The sequence below is a fragment of the Cryptomeria japonica genome, chromosome 2 (genome assembly GCF_030272615.1).
Source record: "Cryptomeria japonica chromosome 2, Sugi_1.0, whole genome shotgun sequence".
NCBI lineage: Eukaryota > Viridiplantae > Streptophyta > Pinopsida > Cupressales > Cupressaceae > Cryptomeria > Cryptomeria japonica.
The window spans coordinates 2,691,595-2,712,092 of NC_081406.1; the positions used below are offsets into that span (position 1 = coordinate 2,691,595).

At 35.0% G+C, this 20,498-nt stretch overlaps 1 protein-coding gene across 2 annotated transcripts; it reads right to left on the reverse strand.

Moving 5' to 3' along the window:
* Positions 1-1,019: 1,019 nt before the first annotated feature.
* On the reverse strand, positions 1,020-20,028 carry LOC131058625 (rhodanese-like domain-containing protein 15, chloroplastic). Of its 2 annotated transcripts, none has more exons than XM_057992359.2 (6): positions 19,723-20,028; positions 16,810-16,914; positions 12,113-12,186; positions 11,875-11,945; positions 11,704-11,757; positions 1,020-1,287 (listed from the first exon to the last, which is right to left on the reverse strand). In XM_057992359.2, exons 1-6 carry the CDS (start codon positions 19,935-19,937, stop codon positions 1,207-1,209), a joined length of 600 nt encoding a protein of 199 aa, XP_057848342.2. In that variant the 5' UTR covers positions 19,938-20,028; the 3' UTR covers positions 1,020-1,206. The 2 variants fall into 2 exon arrangements, with proteins under 2 accessions (XP_057848342.2, XP_057848343.2); XM_057992360.2 differs by having other exon boundaries at positions 16,810-16,940; positions 19,723-19,857.
* Positions 20,029-20,498: the final 470 nt, after the last annotated feature.

Sequence of the window (20,498 nt, forward strand, 5' to 3'; positions counted from 1 at the left end):
ACTTTAATCCTTTGCAAAACTTAATAATGATAATTAATAACTTAAAAAAGAAATTAAAACTGAAACAAATAAAAGAGAATTAGAAGACAAAAGAGAAGAAGGATCAAACGTAGATTGATAATGTAGTTCATCCAATTAGGACTACGTCTCCGGGTCCGCTTCTCAATGTTGGACCGCTTTATTAAGATTGTCAAGCACCTGAAAATGCCTTCTTACAATTCTCAAGCTTCAAACCCTGCATAAGAATTTCTCACAATCTCTCTCCTTTACAATTTTTGGTGTAATAATCAACACCTTGTATTTCTTCTCCAAGAATTCTCTCAAAATCATCCCTCTCTAATCACCAATGTGACTATTTTCGTCCCAAGAGCAATTGATTCCCTTTACAAGCCAAAAACTCCCCCTTAAATACAATTTTATTTGCTATAATGGGGTTAACAATAATATAATATTCATATATTCCATACACCCTAATTCGAGCCCTTAAAATATTTTAAAAATTGCTTAAAATATTATAACATGGGCTCTCCTTAATTTCGGGTTTGTATGGTTTAATTATTGTTTTGATCTTGTGTAAATGAAGGGGCTCGGGCCCTACCTCCACGGACTGCCTTTGTTTCCAAACAAAATTTGTTTTAAGGCTGTCAGGAAGCACCAGTTGTGAGGCATGAACAATAAGCGGGAGGTAGGTGGTTTGAACTGCCACCTCCTTAATATAGGCTTCATTACTTTCAATAGCAACTTGGCCCCTATCATGTCCAAGGAATCCGCTTGCTCTTAGCGGTGGAGAGAAAAAGTAGAGAGGGGTAGGTCAAGTCTTCTAGATCCTCCCGGATCAGTTAGGCAGTCTGAGCCTTGACTACAGAAACTATACATCAGATAGCCTACCTACTCTACTAAGGATTGATTCTATTGAAAAAAGACTCACAATTATTAGGGTACTTCATAATTATGTGATCTGGTTATTGCAATCCACAACTCCAAATGCATTTTCACATTGCAAATTACCAACAGGAACATGACGAAATGCATCTCTAGTTTTTGCTTTAATGCAATCAATTTACATGATACACTCCACAACATTTAAGTTTCCATAAATAGGGTGCAGCTTTCCAGCAAGATTTATAAATTACTACAATACATTATTATTTCAAATGTGAAAAGCAGCGAGGGGAAAAAGGTAAGAAAAGGTAACATTGTCTTCTACTATGTACTCATTTTCACAGGAAATCCGCTCTGAACCCAGGCAGAGTAGCCACCCCCTACATCAGTGATACCTGTAAATTCCTGAAACAAGAATGAAAATAAAAAAATCAAGAGTCTTTAGCAGTGCAAGTTTTGAAAAAATCTATGCCAAGTTAACATATATTCGCCATGTTCACACAACAGAAATACACGTGTAAATATCTGACTTGTAAATACTAAAAGTCTGGAAATGGTATCCATTTTATTTTCTGATAATTTACACGTCAACCATCACAGAGACAGATGGGTTGCCCACATCCACAATGGAATCTAAAAATTAATAAAGTACACCAAGCATTCATGGCAGAAAAATCAACATTTATGATAATCAACTAGCACTGACTTTCAATCAATATCAGTGATAATAGCCAAAACAACAGTTAAACTAGATTAGCTGAAACAAACATTCAATATTAGATAGCTTGTATGGACGGAAAGGCATTAAAAAAGTCAAATAATCACACTTGCCCTTGAAAATACAAAAAGCCAAAGACTCAAAAATGAGGAAAAGAGTGATGCAGGAAAGAAAACACGGGAATTTGAAATGTGTCAAAGTATACAGTGTGCCTAAGTGAGACAAACATGAAGGCTAACAATTCTGAAGGGAATCTATGGTGCTCCACATCTAGATTGTCAAAGTATCCAGCATCATTTGGATGATCCAATGGATGCAAAAATATGGGCTCTTACAATGATGTATTAGATCTAGAGTAGCGACTAATATTCCAAAAGAATGTAGGAGATGTATAAAGTCACCGAGTATTGCAGTGCATAGCAAAGAAAGCAAGAGGAAGCATTGTGAAGGTATTGCTATTGTCCAACAATGTTCTAGATGCCTCCAAAGTCTACATTGGTTTGTACTGTTGATGATTTTAGTTGATATAAGGAGACAACCCCAGGTTACTGAAGTTTTCACCCTAGTGGATCTCTTCCGGATATATATTTTATGTCATTATGCTAGTGTATTGTTGTATGCTTATTCCTTGTTAATTTGTTTATCTCTTATAACATTTGTAATCTCCAGCATACGTGATAACTAGATTTTAAGAATAATTCTTATTTTTCACCAATAAATATAAGTGAATTCACTATATAAAAACCAATTTTTGTATGGGAAATTAACATGCATGCCATATAAATAGCATAAAGGATGCAGACTTCAGCCCATAGAACACATCAAATTTCAAGTTTATGTATGCTGGTTTTAGTGGCAATTTGCTCTGGGCCAGCAAATTTGCACCTTTTAAACTTGTCTTGATTGATTGAAAACTAAACATTACCCAAGTTAAGAATGGATCGGGTGGTAGTAAAGCAGTTTCTCCTTCAAACTTAAGTTTTGTGTGCATTTGCTTCCATATGTTATGTTTAACAAAAATTTGTAACTCATTAATTGAATAGTTTAACAGCTTAACTAGAGGCAAAGATTTGAAGAAAGATTTTAAACGAATTTAAGAGGAAAATGAAGAGCTGAGGAAGATGGTGCAATAATTTAAGAAGGAAAGAAACAGTTGCAAAACAGCTTGGCCAGCTATACAAGTCATGAAAGAATTAAAGAAGTGTTAGCTCAATTCTTGGACAACGGAAAATGTATTCTTGAAAGAATGAACCAGAAAAAGGAACTCTCAAGCCATGGGAACTCCCCAAAGACCTAGCATTCAGGGGGTGTTGAAGCAAAATCTTTAATTCGGTTGTAAAGTGTTGTAAGATAAAGGAAGATCATCTTAACATTATCAGATTTTCACAATCCATGCTAATATCTTAGTTGCTTCTGGAATTGATTGTGTAACTTTTTTAGCATTAACATTTTGAATCACTCTGTGATCCATCATTTGGATGTTTAGAGAATGCTAGGACATGAAGGTCATCTTTTCATGGTCAGCAATTGTCTATACAAAACACCCAAACAATCACAAACATAAGCATTTTAAGCATCCCACCATATGATTTTTCTTCCAAAAGTGCATATAAGTCCCTTGTTTGATTCAAAAAACATTCTAGTCTCAAAATTTGATCAAGACGGGTTATGGGGTTGATGAATTGGCAAGAAGATCTAAGAAATGAAGAATCCTGTAGAGGTTGAGGCTAGACTACAATATGAAGATTTTGGGTCCTCTGGAATATTCAAAACAGGAAGTCATTGAGGTCTCGATAAGAATAGGTAAGAATTGAAGAATCTTATAGAGATTGAGGTTAGACTAGTACCAATTCTTGGGGAAAGTTGGAAAAGACAAACTGAATCTAAGAAGCTATTCAATGCATGGATAAATTTGAAATACCAATGTGCACAGGACAACAAAGTATACGGAAGTGACAATTAGGATTTCAAGTCAAATTTTAGCAACAGAATGCAATCGAGTGTAAAGAGGCCTTCAGTAGACTCAAGTGCAGCACCACAAAGTATGGATTCAGATACAAACATGACCCTGCCTACATCTGCCTTTGGCGCCAATCAAACATTTGTTTGGGTCTGGGAAGGAAATAGAGTTAATGAGATTGCACGTACTTGTCAAATGTTGAGTCAGAAAGTTAAATGTGATGCTACAGCTTGGACCGCCAAACAAATTCCTTCATGGAAGTCATGAAAGAGTTGAAAAAGTGTAGATCGCAGTTCCTGGACAATGGATAATGTGTTCTTGAAAGAATGAACCAGTTAAGAGGGAAGGCACTCTCAAGCCATGGAAAATCCACAAGACTTACCATTCAAGGGGGGATTGGTGTGAAATTTTCAATTCAATTGTAAAGTGTTGCAAGAAAAGAAAAGGTCACCTTTTCATGGCCAAAACCATTAGAGGCAAGCATTGCAAGCACTGCACCATATGCTTTTCTTCCGGTAACAGGTAATGTAAGTCCCTAGTTTGTCCTAAAAAAACATACATATCTCAAAAAAATGACCAAGATGGGTTATAGACTATATTGCTCGAGATTGTGGCAAGAATAACTAAGAAATGAAGAATCATATAAAGGTTGAGGCAAGAGAAGGGTTGAGATATTTTGGAGTATTTGAAACAGAAAGTAGTCTATTTTTACTTATTGGTGGAAAATGAAAAAAGGTAAAGAGAACACACCCAATTCTTGGGGAAAGTTGGAAATGAGACAATTGAGTCTAAAATGCTATTCTATGAATGAACAAATTTGAAATATCAATGTGCAAAGAACAATAAAGTATACAAAAGCAACAATCAGGATCTGGAGTCAAATTTTAGCAACAGAATGCAATCAAGTACAGAACACAAGGAAGACCAATATGCCTCACTAATCTGCATTGATTTGCATGCAAATAAAAAATGTCTTAATCATTGTAGGAAGTCTCACAAAAATAGGTTATTCAATGTGTTTTATCATTTACCTACCCCAAAAACATGTCAAGTTGGAACAGCACTGCAGCTTTTTTGAAAATTCAATACGATGCAAAGTCAATCCCAAGAAAACTCGCAAATTAGACATGGATTTTTCAAACACTCGCATGTAATTCATTGGTTTTAACTTTTTCCAAAACCCTCAGATTTTTCATTATAAATACCTGATTTTTCACTTTTGTTCATTTGTTCAAGTTCAATGTGTAGGAAAATAAATTTAAACATTACAAGGCAAAGGTAAACATCATAACCAAGAATCTATAATCAACAAACTAGGGCACGACAACACACATTCAATTTCAACACTCGTTTCACTTATTTTCTAGATACAACCCGAAAGAGGTAGGGTTTTCTTTGTTTTTGTTTAACAATTTAATAGCATTGAATGTAATCCCTAAATTCTAAACTTCTAGCAAAACATAACCTCTAACCCTAAGTGTTAGGGTTAGGTTTGGGGTTTTCTTCTGTTTTTTTTTTTCAAACTAAACATTGTCATTTTTATGCTAAAACTAATTCTAACCATAAACTAATTCTTTTAGTTTATGTAAGGGTTAAGGATTTATTTTCTATTCTTTTTTCTGTTTAGTAATAAATATTTTTTTTACAAAATAGCGAACATTGCACTCACTAACCTAAACATAACCCTAATGATTCTAAACTAGTTTTTAGTTTAGTATAAGAATTATCTTTAGCTTTTTTCTTCTAATTAACCCTAACAGGTATGCATGTGTTTATTTAATTTCAGCTTTTATGTTGTAGGAAAGAATTTGCATGAGCCTATTGCACACCCAATACCAATAAGCTAAAATGCAACTTAAGTGGGAACGGAAGTAATAGGGGGATCAATTGTTCAGATGACATCTTACAAAGCTGTCAGGACATGATGTTATCACTTTCAGAAGTTGTCCTACTGATGTGATCCACCAAGCATTGTTTTTTTCTTGAGGCCTTTGCTGAAAGCAAGGTGAAAAAGGCAAATAGCATCATGGATTTATTAACACGGCAGTAGTGATGCCTTCGTTGGTGAGAGACCTTTGGATGAGGAGGAACTTCCATGGCACAACTCTACTACTAGTATACCAACTACCACTTTTTTACAAAACCTAATACTCTCGGAGGAAATTTGAATGCTTTTTATTATACCCCATATCACACCTAGAGCCCAATGTCACTAAAGAGCACAAGATGAGAGAAGAATAATACCCCATATCACACCTTGAGGCCTTTGCTGAAAGCAAGGTGAAAAAGGCAAATAGCATCATGGATTTATTAACACGGCAGTAGTGATGCCTTCGTTGGTGAGAGACCTTTGGATGAGGAGGAACTTCCATGGCACAACTCTACTACTAGTATACCAACTACCACTTTTTTACAAAACCTAATACTCTCGGAGGAAATTTGAATGCTTTTTATTATACCCCATATCACACCTAGAGCCCAATGTCACTAAAGAGCACAAGATGGGAGAAGAATTTTCATGCACAAGCAAATAAAACAATAGCTTACTTTTGGTATTGTTCAAGCATCTCGTTCAATGCTGCTTGATCTCCTTCTTGAGAAGAGGTCATGATTGATGTCATCACTATTGTGGGTCAGTAGCTGCTAAAGCATCAAAAGCAATGGCAAATTACAACTCACATCATATTGTTGTATGGGTGGACTGATCAAAGGAATCTCACATTGATCAACTTCATTGTTGCATCTAAGAGTGTTATAATCTTCCTCAAATCCATAGATGCAATTTGTAGATTGAAATCAGCCCAATAGCTATTTTACTGGTTTGATGAGGTTGTGATACAGACTAGACTACAATATGCAGTGCATTAAAGACATGATATTTCCAAAGTCCACATGAGTGAATGAAATATCTTTTAGTCAAAACTATGTGAATGCTTCTTAATTAATTTTTCAAAAGCACACTCTTGTGATCCATCAGTAGAATGAGGAAAATTTCAAAAGAGATTGCAGACTTAGTTCCTTAAATAGTAGTTACATTTGACAAGCATTGTTGCAAATTGGTTAGAGGAAATTTTGTGGTAGCAAGAGGGGCAAGGAAGGGGACTTTATTTAGGCTTGAAGCCACTACTGTTGTTAACTCTACCAATGTAACTCAATCTGAAAACACATGTATGTTGTGGCACCATAGATTGGGCGACATTAGTGAGATTAGTTTAAAAAACATTTTGAACAAAAATTTGATAGATGGTTTCTCCTATTCTGATGAGAGTTTTGAATATTGTGAACATTGTATATGCGTCAAGCAAAACAAAAAATATTTTCCTTCATGTAGTAATAAATTGAAAATTATTCACTCAGGTGTATTTGGTCCAATGGATATTTAATCAATTGGAAAATCTACATAATTTGTCTCTTTCATTGATTATGTTTCAAGACACACCTGGTTATAAATTATGAGAAATAAATCTAAAGTTTTCACCAAGTTCACAGATTTTAAAGCCTTAGATGAAAAGCAAATAGATTGCAAAGTTATGGTTTTAAGAACTGATAATGGAGGGGAATACAGTTCTAAGAAATTTGATGAATTTTGTAAGCATGCAAGAATTGTTAGACAAAAAACTAATTTTATACTCCACAGATGTATGCTAAGTGGTTCATGACTTGACAAAAATGCTTTTGGCCAAAACCTGTAAGTATTGCTTTTTATTTGTTAAATAGATCTTGTAAGGCTCTTGACACGACACCTTATGAAGTGTGGACAGGTAAGAAACCTTCTATTTTACATTTAGGGTATTTGTCTATGAGGCTTGTGTTCATGTGCCTAAAGAAAAATGAACTAGATTGGATCCAAAAGCTAAAAAGTGCATTTTCATTGGATATGGTGATAATGTAAAAGGTTATAAGTTATGAAATCCTCTAACCAAGAAAATCATCACTTCTAGAGATGTGATTTTCAGGGAACTTAGTTTTATTTTTTATCCCAAACAGCCAAAAGAAAAAGATAGGAAAAGAGAGTGCTTTTTAAAATTAAACAGGAAATTGCATCTTAGAAAGTACAAAGAGGTGGACTTGAGGATACAAAAGAAGAAGATGAGGTTCAAATGAAATTATTGATCAAATTAATGAACATGAGGATGAAAATCACAAAGTGGTTGAGAAAGATCAAGAATAGCAAGAGCCCCATACTACTATTCTTAAAAAATCCACAAGACAACAAAATCCAATCAACAAGTATAGCCCACCAAATTCTCATTGTATGGTTGATTTATGAAATACTAACAATTAACCTAGATCCTATAGGGAAGCTATTCTTTTAGATGATAGTGAGTCTTGGCAAAAAACCATGTTAGAGGAGATGATGGTTTTAGACTCGTGTAACCCTTGGGATCTTGTTCATTTACCTAGAGGAAGGAAATCAATTGGTTGTAAGTGGATCTAACAAAAGGAAATTTGGAGCAAACAATTCGTTGGATAAGTACAAAGCTAGACTAGTAGCTAAGGGCTACTTTGGGAATTGATTTTGGTGAGATATTCTCTCCTATTGCTAAATTGTCCTCTATTAGATTTCTTTTATCCATTGTTGTTGCTAATGATATTGAGATTGAACAAATGGATTTTAAAATTGCATTTTTGCATGGAGACTGGGAAGAGGAAATTTACATGCAACAGCCTAAAGGATTTGAGGTTGAAGGGAAGGAACAATTGGTTTGTAGGTTGAAACAATCTCTCCATGGTTTAAAACAATCCCCCCAGATGTGGTATCAAAAATTTGACTCATTTGTCAAGAAATTGGGTTTTGTTAGAAGTGAAGAAGATCATTGTGTACGCATTAAATGAATTGATGGTCATATTCTAAATGTTGTCTTGTATTTGAATGATATGCTATTTTTCTAGTGGATATGTCTAATAAGCCTTGTGCTACTACTGTAGGAAGTTTAATGTATGCAATGGTTTTTACTAGAACATATATTGCACAAGTAGTGGGATTTTTGAGCAGGTTTATGTCTAACCCTGGTAGAGAGCATTGGACTCATGTGAAAATGGTATTTAAATATTGTGAGGTACTTATCTCTGTTTCATGTATTCTGAGACTAACAATGCAGTTAAGACATTAGACATGTAGGGATTTGTTGATGTAGATTGGGAAAGTGACTTAGATAGTAGAAGGTCCACCAATGGGTATGTGTTTACCTTGTTTAGAGGAGCGGTGAGTTGGATGAGTAAAAGGTGGGCTATAGTTTGAGATACTTATTTCTGTTTCATGTATTTTGAGACTAACAATGTGGTTAAGACATTGGACATATAGGGATTTGTTGATTTAGATTGGGCAAGTGACTTGGATAGTCGAAGGTCCACCAGTGGGCATGTGTTTACTTTGTTTGGAGGAGCAGTGAGTTGGATGAGTAAAAAGTGGGCTACAGTTGCTTTATCCACCACCGAAGCAGAGTATATGGCTGCTACCCATGTCTCTAAGGAGGCAATTTGGTTACAGAGATTGTGCAAGTATTGATTTTGATTGCAAATTTATTCAAATTACTTGTAAATTTGTAATAATCAGAATGCAATTTATTTAGCTAAGAACCACATATATCATGCATGTACTAAGCATGTGGATGTTCAATACCATTTTGTTCATAGTTGATTGCATGGACAGCTTGAGCTAAAGAAGATTGACACTCAAGAGAATGTTGCAAATGCACTTACCAAACATGTGAGCACAAAAAAGTTCACTTGGTGCAGGGAGGCCATGGGCCTAGTTACTTATACTTAGTTGATTTATGATTATGTTTTCTTATGGGTGTATCTACAATTTATGATGTCAAGTGGGAGAATGTTAGGATTTAGATGTCATCAACCTTGTAAATCCATGTATTAATTACTTATAATATTGCTTGTAAGTCACCCATAAGGAATGGAAGTGATAATTAGTTTTTTACTGGTATAGTAAACATGTATTTACCAGCCTCTAATTTACCAACAGAAAGTTACTGAGTTACTTTCACTAGACAGGCATCATGGTAATTGTGAATGGATAAAAGGATTGTAAATCTTGGCATCCACCTTGAGAATCAACCAATTTCAAGTGTGAGGACACTGGTAATAAGTTGTCAGAGGATCTATGACAGTTATGACAGTTGTCATAAGATTCTATGACAGCATCTATGACAAAATATTGCTATCTTGGTCCCTAGGCACCCATGCATGGAAGATGTCTTATGATAGTTGTGTAAGAGCATCTGTAGGAGATAATAATGAGCTGCAAATTGATGATTCCAAGGTAAGAGGCATTGGGTTTTTAAGCTTGGATGCCATTCTTAATGGTTGTATCATTTTTCTATTTAACAAGTGCTTGGAAGTGGAGTTGCATCTTGTTCAAGTTTTTCCTTGCAAGGGTTGTGTTGTCGAATTGAAGACTGGGAAGGAGTTAGAGCAAACGTATTGTACCACATTTTGCTGACAATATAAGGCTTAAGCTATTCATCTCTTCCTTTGTGGAGTTTTTTCTGAAAGGGTTTCTCCACATTAAACACCGTGTTATGTGTTTGGTTTTCATCTCAGTATATTTATTGTTATTGCTGATTTAAACTTCATTTGATTAACACTTATAAATCAGGTTTACAGTAGATTTAAGCTTCTATTATTGCTATTCACCAATTGTTTTCTAACACTATGATGAAATGATTAGTAATCTTAAATAAACTTAACTACCTAGATAAGTTACATGCAAATATATAACTAGGGCTGACTCAAGTCGAGCTAGAAGTGTGGATATTCAAAGAATTATCCACATTTATTATATCTTATTTGCATAAATGTAAAATACCTAAAATAGGGGAAAACAATTGAACCTAAGTCTAATGTGTATAATCTATATACATCAACACCCCCAGCTGTGAAAGAAAAGGGGAAAAAATTCATTTTGACAGAAATATGAAAGTTGAATGACTGTCAAAGGCGTGATATTGTAAGCACGCCTAAAGTTCATATGGCAGCAAAAAATTAAAAAATAGATGAAGAGGAAAATGGACTCTTGATAGTCCATGATAGGGCACCAAGCCATGGAAAAGATACAAATTGCAAAGGAGAATTGAAAAGCATGTCTAAATGGTATAATGCAGAAAAGGAGGAAGCGCCTATGTGAAATTTTGATTCCCTTAATCTGATTTATGTTTTTCATTGTTTGTCTGTAGGTGCAACAAAGGTTGAACAAGTGAGCAGAGCAAAAATGGCTTTCGGTGGAGGAGGGCAAGTAAAGGTGGGTCTAAGCCTGCAAGAAGCTAGGAAAACAGAAGGAGAACAAATTAGCAGAGGAAAAGGATTTATGGTACATAAAAGGTTGAAAGCCAATTAAGAAATTATGTGAAAAATCGAGACCTAACATGACGGAAGGGCACACCATGGCAGTCTGTTTCTTAAATCTTTTGAACCTGAAGATTCAAAAATTTTAAAATATGGGGAGAATGATGTAACTGATCTTTAATGCTACGTCTCCTGCTGTGCATCAGTTTCTTTTGTGCTCAGATATTTTATGAAATTTTGTAGTAACTGCCGTTAGTGGGTGTTTAGGTGCCATAGTGGATTATTTAGGAGCTTTTCATTTTTTAGAAAAGCAGTTATGTTTATTGGGGGATACATGGCTGGCCTGGAATAGCTCAGAAATAGAATTTTGGGGACTGGGCTGAGATAGCCATTTTGGATATGAATTTGCTGTTGTATTCAATCAAGTTCAGGAATAAAAGGATTTTTTTCCTTGCTGCTATCCTTTCTGTATGCAGGATTTGTTTCTTCGTCCATTGTGAGTTAAAAGAGTATAGGGCGGATAATACTTGGAGTATTTGCATTAGCTGCTATGCTGTGTTTTTTATTGTTCTGTTATATATATTATCAGTGAGAGCAGAGTAATGGACTTGCAGCAACTGAGGTTGTCTGCATTGAGATCCTACCTTAGTGATGATCCAAGCTTTAAAGAATACACACAGACATGATGTTCGTTAGAGAGTGAAATTAACACATGGGACCAAAAACCAATTAAAAAAAAACAAGCTTTTGTCCAGAATATTAATAGGGGTTTTGAAGATAAATATCAGTTTACACAGAGAGAAGAAAGTATCAAATCTGCCTTAGAAGATAACAATGCACTTACACAAGCAATAAGATCTTTTGCTGCCATAAGTGACCTTCGACCACTTTGGCAACCCTGAAAGACAAAACCAGAACACAAATCAGCAGCATACGTACTAAAGTTATAGAAGCATACACATGAGAACCATAGATAAGAAACATTACACCCAACATATTGCAGGCATTGGCATACCACAAGTATTTCAGCATCCTTGCTGAAAAGTGACGATACCTCCTGGATGAAATTAGGGTTCTTTACCATCCCTGCATTTGTGCCAACAACCTTATCTCATAAATTACATATGTTCTGATACTTCTCTGAGGTCTAATAAGCCAAATTATTATAGAAGCCTCACATACCTTGCATAGACTTTAGAATGGAAATTTGAAAAATATTTGAGGTACTCAACGTTTTGTAAATTTAAACTGACCTTCTCCTTCTTTGAACATGTATGGAACATTTATGGCATCTTCAACGTGACCAGCATTGAACTCCTCAGCTGTCCTGCGAACATAACGTGGATTAATTTACAGGTTATGTTTGAACTGCACAGCTTTTGAGAACATTCAGAGCAAATATACAGATATTCTAAAAGTTGTCTCTAAATACTTTGTTTGAGGAGGAACGAATTGTAAGGATAGCAGGTTACTTGGTCAAAATACACAGCAGAAGAAACTCGATCAGCAAGTATTAGTGGTCGCTCTTGATTTGCTTCTACGTTTTATCAGTTGGTTCTTTAGCGGTCATTGTGTTGTCCTCAAATATGGATTTCATAGACTGCCTGATTTCTTGGATGTCATTGAAAATCTTCATTCATTGATTCATTCACTACTAAAACGATTAAAAAGCTGTATCATTTTCGAGAATGGGAGTTGCTCATTTCCCTCCTATGATCAACACAAAGTTTCCATTCCCATATATATATATGCACAACATTGAGCTTTATGGTATACAACGTGTAAATTTAAGTGGCGAGGGATACCACCAACATGATTAACTGTCAAATTATTATCCTCATTCTAACATAAAAAATATTATTAGAAGCTAAGAGCTCATTTCCGCCCCTACAGGGATTATATTGACAAAGCGTGCCAAGTATCCTGCTGGCATGTATTCAGAATAAAAATAAATTAAATCCACTACTTCGTCGTAATCCATTCGGACAAATGTTAAAGAAAATCAACCTTAAAAGAAGAGATTGAATGTGGGTGCTTACACTTCAAGATGGCTTATAACATGCCAGGAGAAGAGCTGTATGACAATGGGGCGAGACAACAAGACTCCACCAGTGCCAAAAACCCAGTATCTGTCACCCATGCTATTTTATTCTATTTGGATAATTGTACTTCCAAGACAATAAGCATTCACACTGTATTCTTCCTACATACATGAGCTGTCATTATGGTTACCTCTATGAAGTTAAGGAAAACATAATATTCATCTATGCCGACTGGAGGCAGTTAAATGTAATCTTCCTTAACCATTTTTTCCTTTGCATCATTTTCTTTTAAAATTTCAATCATTGTTAGTTTAAATTTTCTATGGGCCTATTCACTGCAAAAAAAAAAGATTAATACTGGTTGTTTGATCCTCAAAGACATAAAGAGCATAATTACAGACCTGGAAATATCTTTTGTGGTCATTTCAAGGCATGTGCCCAAAGGGATGTAACATTCACATCAAACAACCACGTGGTGCAGTGGGGATTCTAAGGGTCTTCTAGATTGTGAGCAGTGCCTTCTAGAGTCTAGAGGTTTGTAAGCTTCTATGCTCCAAGGGAGCTTCCCCTTTGTTTCTTAACCATGAACATTGAAGATGTTAAAATGTAGCTTTTTATTGGTGCAGTAGATTTTTCTAAGCTAAATCTGCGTCTTTATGTAAATGTCTTTGATGCGCTGTTTACATTTTTTCATTGTTGTACATTGAGCTATATGTATTTCTGATTTCATTTACAATATAGTTGCCTGTATCTCTGATAAGAATCATTGGCAAGAGCATGGTAGAAGTTTTCGATCAAATTAAGCCACAAAAATATTGAGATTTAAAGCTGATGCTCAGATTCTGGCTTGGAAAATCCTACGTTGCAAGTTGCCTCTGGGAGAGAGATCAAAATCTATGATGGTTCAACCAGTCAAACGTTTTTTTTTTTGCTTAATGGAAATGTGAAGCATATATCTTGGGAATGCCGGTTTGGTTAAAAAATTAGAATGCTATTTTCAAAAATTTGCCTACGATTTTTTAGTATCACCTAAATTTGAATAAAGCTGTTTTGGGTGTGGGTTTGTATAGTAACATGGTGGCAGATACTGTGTGACATGCTATCTTGCTTCACATTTGGAAATTAGACGTTTACTCTGATGTTCTTTCCGAATTAGTTCTCTCTTTTCATAGCTGCAGCCTGCAGGGTGTATCTAAGAAGAATATAAAGATTGACTTTCAACTCCATCAAATTAAAATACAAATCTTTCAGCTGCAAAAGGATAATATTATGTCATAAAGGTTGGGAAGCAGTCTTCATGTTGTTATTGTAGTTGTGTTGAGTAATGGTTGAGAGGCAGGCTTTGTGGTGTTACTGGAGCGGTGTTGGCTGCTGTTCGAAGACAATCGGGTGTTATGTTATTCTGATTTAAATGTTGTATATTTCACCGCTGCTTCTGATGGATGCTTTAGTTATTCCCTCAGCTGGGGACAGTAGTTCTTATTGTTCATGATTGCTTCATTTTGGTTGTCTTTGCTGATGTCGGTATTGTGGCTTCACCTTTCGCACAGCATGTCTATGAAAAAAAAAAGAAGCAGACAGTATGGGATTAATAGAAGCAAAAATAAGAGGCAGCAGCAACAATCGAGGATCAATAGGATAGCATATTGGCTATAATGACAGTTCAGTTTGAAGGCTTGTTTATTATGGTTTCCTGTTATTACTTGGGATTTTTTCTTCATCACAGGCTATCTTTGGAGAGCTGTTTACTCATTTATAATTCTGCATTGTTCAAGGCCCGGGGAAAAAAACACTCAGGCCTTGTCAATAATTTGTATGTTCTCATTCATTAGTAAGTTAATGAAACTCAACATACTTTTGTCAAATTTGAAGTTGCCGACAACAATTTGATGTCTACACAACTGAATATATATAGTCCAAGCACAAGAATTTACATGGATAGTCCGGCTTCCCCTTGTCAAAACGGATGTCCGCACAATTTAGGTCTCCAATTTCTCAACTTCAATATCATGCGCATTTCCACATCCTATGACAAGTTAAGAGTCGAGACCAACACAAAAAGGGTCACAACTGATGTCAAGAAGCCTCGTATCAAATTTCATATTTATTTGAATATCCTAAGAGAGAATTATAAGTTCCGAGCCGAAACTGCCTGCTTAATTTTTGCCGCTCACTATTAGGGCAGGTCCTCATGCTGCTGCTTAGCTTATTTTGGCAAGCAGCTCCTGCTCAAATTTTTTAGCAGCAATTTGTGGAGCTGGTGGCCTCATGAAAGTTGAATTTTGCTGCTTATAAAAACAAGCAGTTATTTTAAATTCTATTTTTAATATAATATTTAATAATAATAAATTTTCACCTAAATTTTAGAGAAAAAATTAGAAACATAAAAAAAGGGAAAAAACATTGTGGAGCCACTTGTCATTTTTCTCAATAAGCAGTTGCTGCTTATTTTCAGCCCCCCCTTTTTTTCAAAGCTTATTTTTAAGTTTTAACCAGTGGCTGCTACACGAAAATAGGAAAAGATTCTAATTCATCCTTTCCTCTTAATTAAAAATTTCCATGGGAACACTCCAATTGCTTAATTTTAAGCAGATTTTACATTTAAGCAGCAGCATGGGGACATGGGGTTAGTGTGTTAATATCTCATTAGACCTCAAACTCTCCCACGCAGAAAAGGGTGTGTTTTAAGCAAATAGAGCACTTATGTACCATGTTTCACAGGCATATAAATTGTCATTTGGAAGCACAACCACCAACGTACACAACTGTTAATTCTCTTTCTCAGAAAAGAGTCAAATTGTATTTGACCTGACTGACCATATTCAACTATAATATTAATCAATTCATGATGTGAAAATCAAAATTCTTTGGTTGCGTGTCTAAGCCTAGTTTATCCCCAAGAAATAATCCTGGGGAAAAAGTTTATCTTAAATGCGTAGACTGAAAACCAAAAATACTTCTCTCAAAGCCTCGAAACTAAAGTCGTTTCCCAAAAAAAATTAATCTTACTGCGGTTCCTACATCGACCAAAATTAGAGAGAGAAATAAAATGGTTGGCAGATAGTAGTACATTGGGTGGAAAAGGTTCACGACTTAATAATGAATAATGAACGTACAAGACTGAAGCTAGTGAAGCCATTACAAACCACAGTTGCGATATATTTCATTGCATACAAGAGATTGAAGATGGTGAATATTTACTTGTGACAATATTGATGGTTGAGAGTGCAATGCTAAAAAACTACTCTAAATGTCAGAGAATGCCTTGAAAGACTATGACAAATTTTATGTATAGCATTCTCACCTGCCCTCAAAGGGCTTATTAGTAGTAGAAGACATACTAAAGTGGAACGTAAGTAAATCTTGCAAGGACTATCAATCTGAAATGCGCCGACTTAGATGGTTCAAAACTTGACTCAGATGAATAGACAAATTCAGGCATCACAATTGGGCACTACCAGTAACCAGGGTCACTGGGGAAGCTCCACAGGCTTCCATCACAGGAGCGGTCGAACTTAACAAGGAAAATGCGGGAGTTACTTGGCTGGACACCTCTCCCTTGTGCTCACTAGGTGAAAGGGTTTTGCCTTACCTGAAAAGAAGTTGGTCTAAAAATAATGCCTCACTGAGAAAGAATAAAACCAAGGCATACACCAAACCTACACCTTACGAAGACGTTAGAGGATGCAATCTCAACATTTCCAAGCACTTAAACTACTTAATTATTAATTTTTATCCCCATTGAAACTACTTAATTATTAATTTTTATCCCCATTGAAACCACTTAATTATTAATTTTTATCCCCATTGATGCTTTTCAATGCAAATTGTATGCATATACTTTGGGAACCCATAATGAACAAAGCTAAAAGTTGAAGTACAAAACCGGAAAGGAAATAACCATTCACCTTACATCCAAATAACGCTGCCCAGCTTGGAGAAGCTCGTGGGCAACCTGTACAGGAACGCTCCTTGGTGGTGTCGTCTCCATAGACATCCTGGATGCTTGTCTTCTGAAAATGCAACAAAAATTGGTGGACTGTAATCAAATATCAAAAGCAGAGTGTAAAGACGATGGCAGCCATTTTACAACTAATACTTTAATCATATACTAGAAACAGAACGTTAAGGAAATGGCAGTCATTTAATAGCCAATATGAAAATGTTTGAAATTTCAATCGTAGCAGTCAACATAATTTCTGGATTAACATATTACTATACCATAAACTGGTAAATTGTTACAGAGAATCGTTTAAAATCGCTTCTTAAAGTGCTAGTTAATAATTCCCATTGGATGCGGGGTTGAAAAATACAAGCAGCCCAGATGTATCTAAATAGACAGAGAGCACCACGGCAAACCAGTTTCCCTTTACATCATTATAGTTTCAATGTAGCATAAATCCTAATTGGCTGTTTAATTTTTTAATTTTTTTATAATGATTTTGTTATTAATTTTTGAAAGTACGATGGGAAATGGCTATCCAGCTTCTAGAATGCACTAAGTATCTAAGGAATGATGTCGTCTTGGAGCATTCTAAGAACTTGATAGCTGTGTGGATGAATGAAATATTAATGTTGAAATAATAACAACCCACTGACTGAAATATAAACCTAATTTAAATTCTTTTATAAGATAATTATACCAAATACATTTATATTTAAAAAAATATTTTAAAATAAAATTGTGAAGCTCTTTTATGGTATCAATAACCATCTAAGCCTTTCATTTAAGTCCATATATAATATCTATAACCATCTTTGACTTCCACTTAACCTTTCTTATGGTGCTTATATATGGTTTGAATTCAGTAAAATATTATTATCATGTCCCCCACGTAATTAGCCTAAATGTTCTAATCCTTAAAAATTTACACAGAGAATTGTGAAGAGGCCCTGGTTTAAGGGCTGATGTAATTAGCACAAATGATTTATAGTTTATTGCTTAATATAGCCTTTAACATAAAATTGTGAATCTCTTTTAAGGGCCCCAATTTATGACAAATTACATGACATGAAATTGAGCTAGTAAATGAAAAGAATCAATCACTCTCACAAGTCTTACGAGAAATCCAATAATGCTCTGTATAATACTGCTGAACCTGCTGGAATTGGGCAAGCGGAGAACTAGACCGATCAGTTCTACTGAACTATAATCAGCACGATTAAACCGATCAGATCTTCAATCGCATTCTGATTAATTCAGAAATCTGTTCGCAAATTTTGATTTAGTTCATGTGATGCAGGAGCATCCAGCGCCGTTCGAGGCAGCTCCCTATTTTACAACTGGCGTCTACGATTGGCACAATTTCTCTCATTAGAGTCGTCAGTTTCATCAAATTTCTAATTTCGTGTAATTTGAAGTGGCAGAATGGAGCGATTAGTGGTGGCAGTTATTGCTGGCGGCTTTGGACTATATTTTTGGCGTTTTCTTTAATGAATTTGCGAAGGCGTTTTCTTTATGAGTTGGCATTACTATCCATGGCAATATTCTTTGTAAAGTGTCAACCATGTTTGGCTGTAGAGAGGTAATTTTCTGATGGAAAGTTTTCTTTGGGGTTGGCCGTAGGTGTTAAAATAAAGCATATTCAGTCATATGTTTTTTTGAGAATTTATTGTCATTGTAAAAGCCTTATGTGCCTGTAGGTGATAGTTGTGTATTCCTGAGTTTTCTTTCTGATTCTATGTCAAGTATGTAATCGGATTTGATTAATAATGTGTTTTTTGAGTGGTGATTGTTTCCACAAATGTATAATAAAGAGTTGTATACGTGAGTGGCTACAAGGAACAGGCTGCCACTAATTTGATTCTCTCTCCTCAACTGTCCCACATGATGACTGTATTTACTAATTATTAATTACTCAGGACAAGTATCTTACTTAATGATATAAGATTTTCACAATCTATATTACTGTATAAGTTTTTGATATAAGATTTTCACAATCTATATTACTGTATAAGTTTTTGATATAAGATTTTCACAATCTATATTACTGTATAAGTTTTTGATATAAGATTTTCACAATCTATACTACTGTATAAGTTTTTGATCAATATTTTAGATCACACTGTATGGTCGTAATCATTAAACATGGTTCCTCCTCTTATTGTAAATAGACTTCAATTACTACGCAATCAAAATATAACTTCACCTCCAAAAAAATATTCTTTTTATAGTTTTAAATTCAACAATGGAAGAAGGATGTATAATATCTGTTCTGTGCTTCTATGGTTTAAGGAAATATTAGGTGCGATTTCGGGACCAGAACATACATTCATTTAGTTGTTTTTCAATTCTTTCTTCTTGGAATTTCTTTCATAAGTCAGTAATAATACATTATTTGAGTGTTCTAACAGTCAGTAACAGTCAGTCTTCTTTAAGCTTACCCTGAAAAATTCTCCCTGGTTTAATTACCCATTCATCTAATAAAAAAACAAAATTAATAATAGACTACAAATTCAAAACAGACGAATCCGCCACGGCAATACCAATTAAACGAATATTTCTAGGGGGTTTTGGGGAACCCTATTTAATACTGTGCCCTATAAAAATGTACGACACTGGATCATCAATAAAAGAAAATGAAGCAGAATACTAAAGATCAGTAAAGCAACAACAGTATTCAGAATCACGTTAAACTCTCCTACTCCTGAATACATTAGAAAAATCGGGAGAATTGAACATCTGATTTCTATTTCTCTCAAGATAGACAATTGAATGAAATAAATGCACTATTTGCTATTTGTAGAAGAAATTGCTAAGAAGGATTTGGGGAAAAGGCCTGCGCCTGAGGAAGAACAATAGACAATGACAAAGACAATACCTGGAACGGTGTGAAACTGGAGAGATAACTCTGTGTGAGAGTTGTGGCGAAGCGTTGGGAAGTCGAAAGGAAATTGTTGGCTTCACCTGGTGGATACGAGCATTACAGAGCAGAGCCGTTGGAGTTGGGGAAAGGGAAAATGAAAATGGAGATTGTGGGTGAGAGGAAAGGCTCCTTTCTACCTTCCATTTCCCGCTTATGTTGATTATATCCATTCTGCAACCTGCACTTGAGACTGGTTTAGCGGGGCCACCCTGTGGACGACAAACTTGGGGAGGCGAGATTTGTAACTCCCAACGTCATTTTCAGTGTCGAGATACGATTTAATTATGAGATAAATAAATAAAACAAAGAAAACACGTCTTACGACGTAATCCGAGAAACATGGACAAAGTTGCATCGCTTAATTTTTATTTTTATTAGTTAATTTTGTTTTTATTAGTACCTGCCGCCAATGCAAGTTGTTTAGAAGCAAAATTAATTCAAAGTGAGAAATGTTTTTGAAAAGTTAATATTTGAAAAAATAAATTATTGTCAATCTAATTGGTTGAAAAGTTTCTAAATTTTGGAGCGTTATTTCAAAAAATAATAATAATTTTTCATTATAAAACAAGGATGATTATTTTTGTGGTAGATTAAATTTGATGCTTCCACTGTTAAAAATATATAAATTATATTTAATCACATCTAACATATTATTATGTAAAATCATGTCTCATCTAAGAGACATATCTCTCTATACATGTCATCTATTTAAGGATCTTTAGATCCACTTA

Bases quoted from the DNA above. Each gene is read 5' to 3' on its own strand.
- LOC131058625 (XM_057992359.2), bottom strand. From the start codon at position 19,937: ATGGATATAATCAACATAAGCGGGAAATGGAAGGTAGAAAGGAGCCTT. The intron at 16,915-19,722 runs GTATTGTCTTTG...TTGCATTTTCAG, and splicing joins CCAGTTTCACACCGTTCCAG to AAGACAAGCATCCAGGATGT. The intron at 11,946-12,112 runs GTCAGTTTAAAT...GCACAAATGCAG, and splicing joins CATGTTCAAAGAAGGAGAAG to GGATGGTAAAGAACCCTAAT.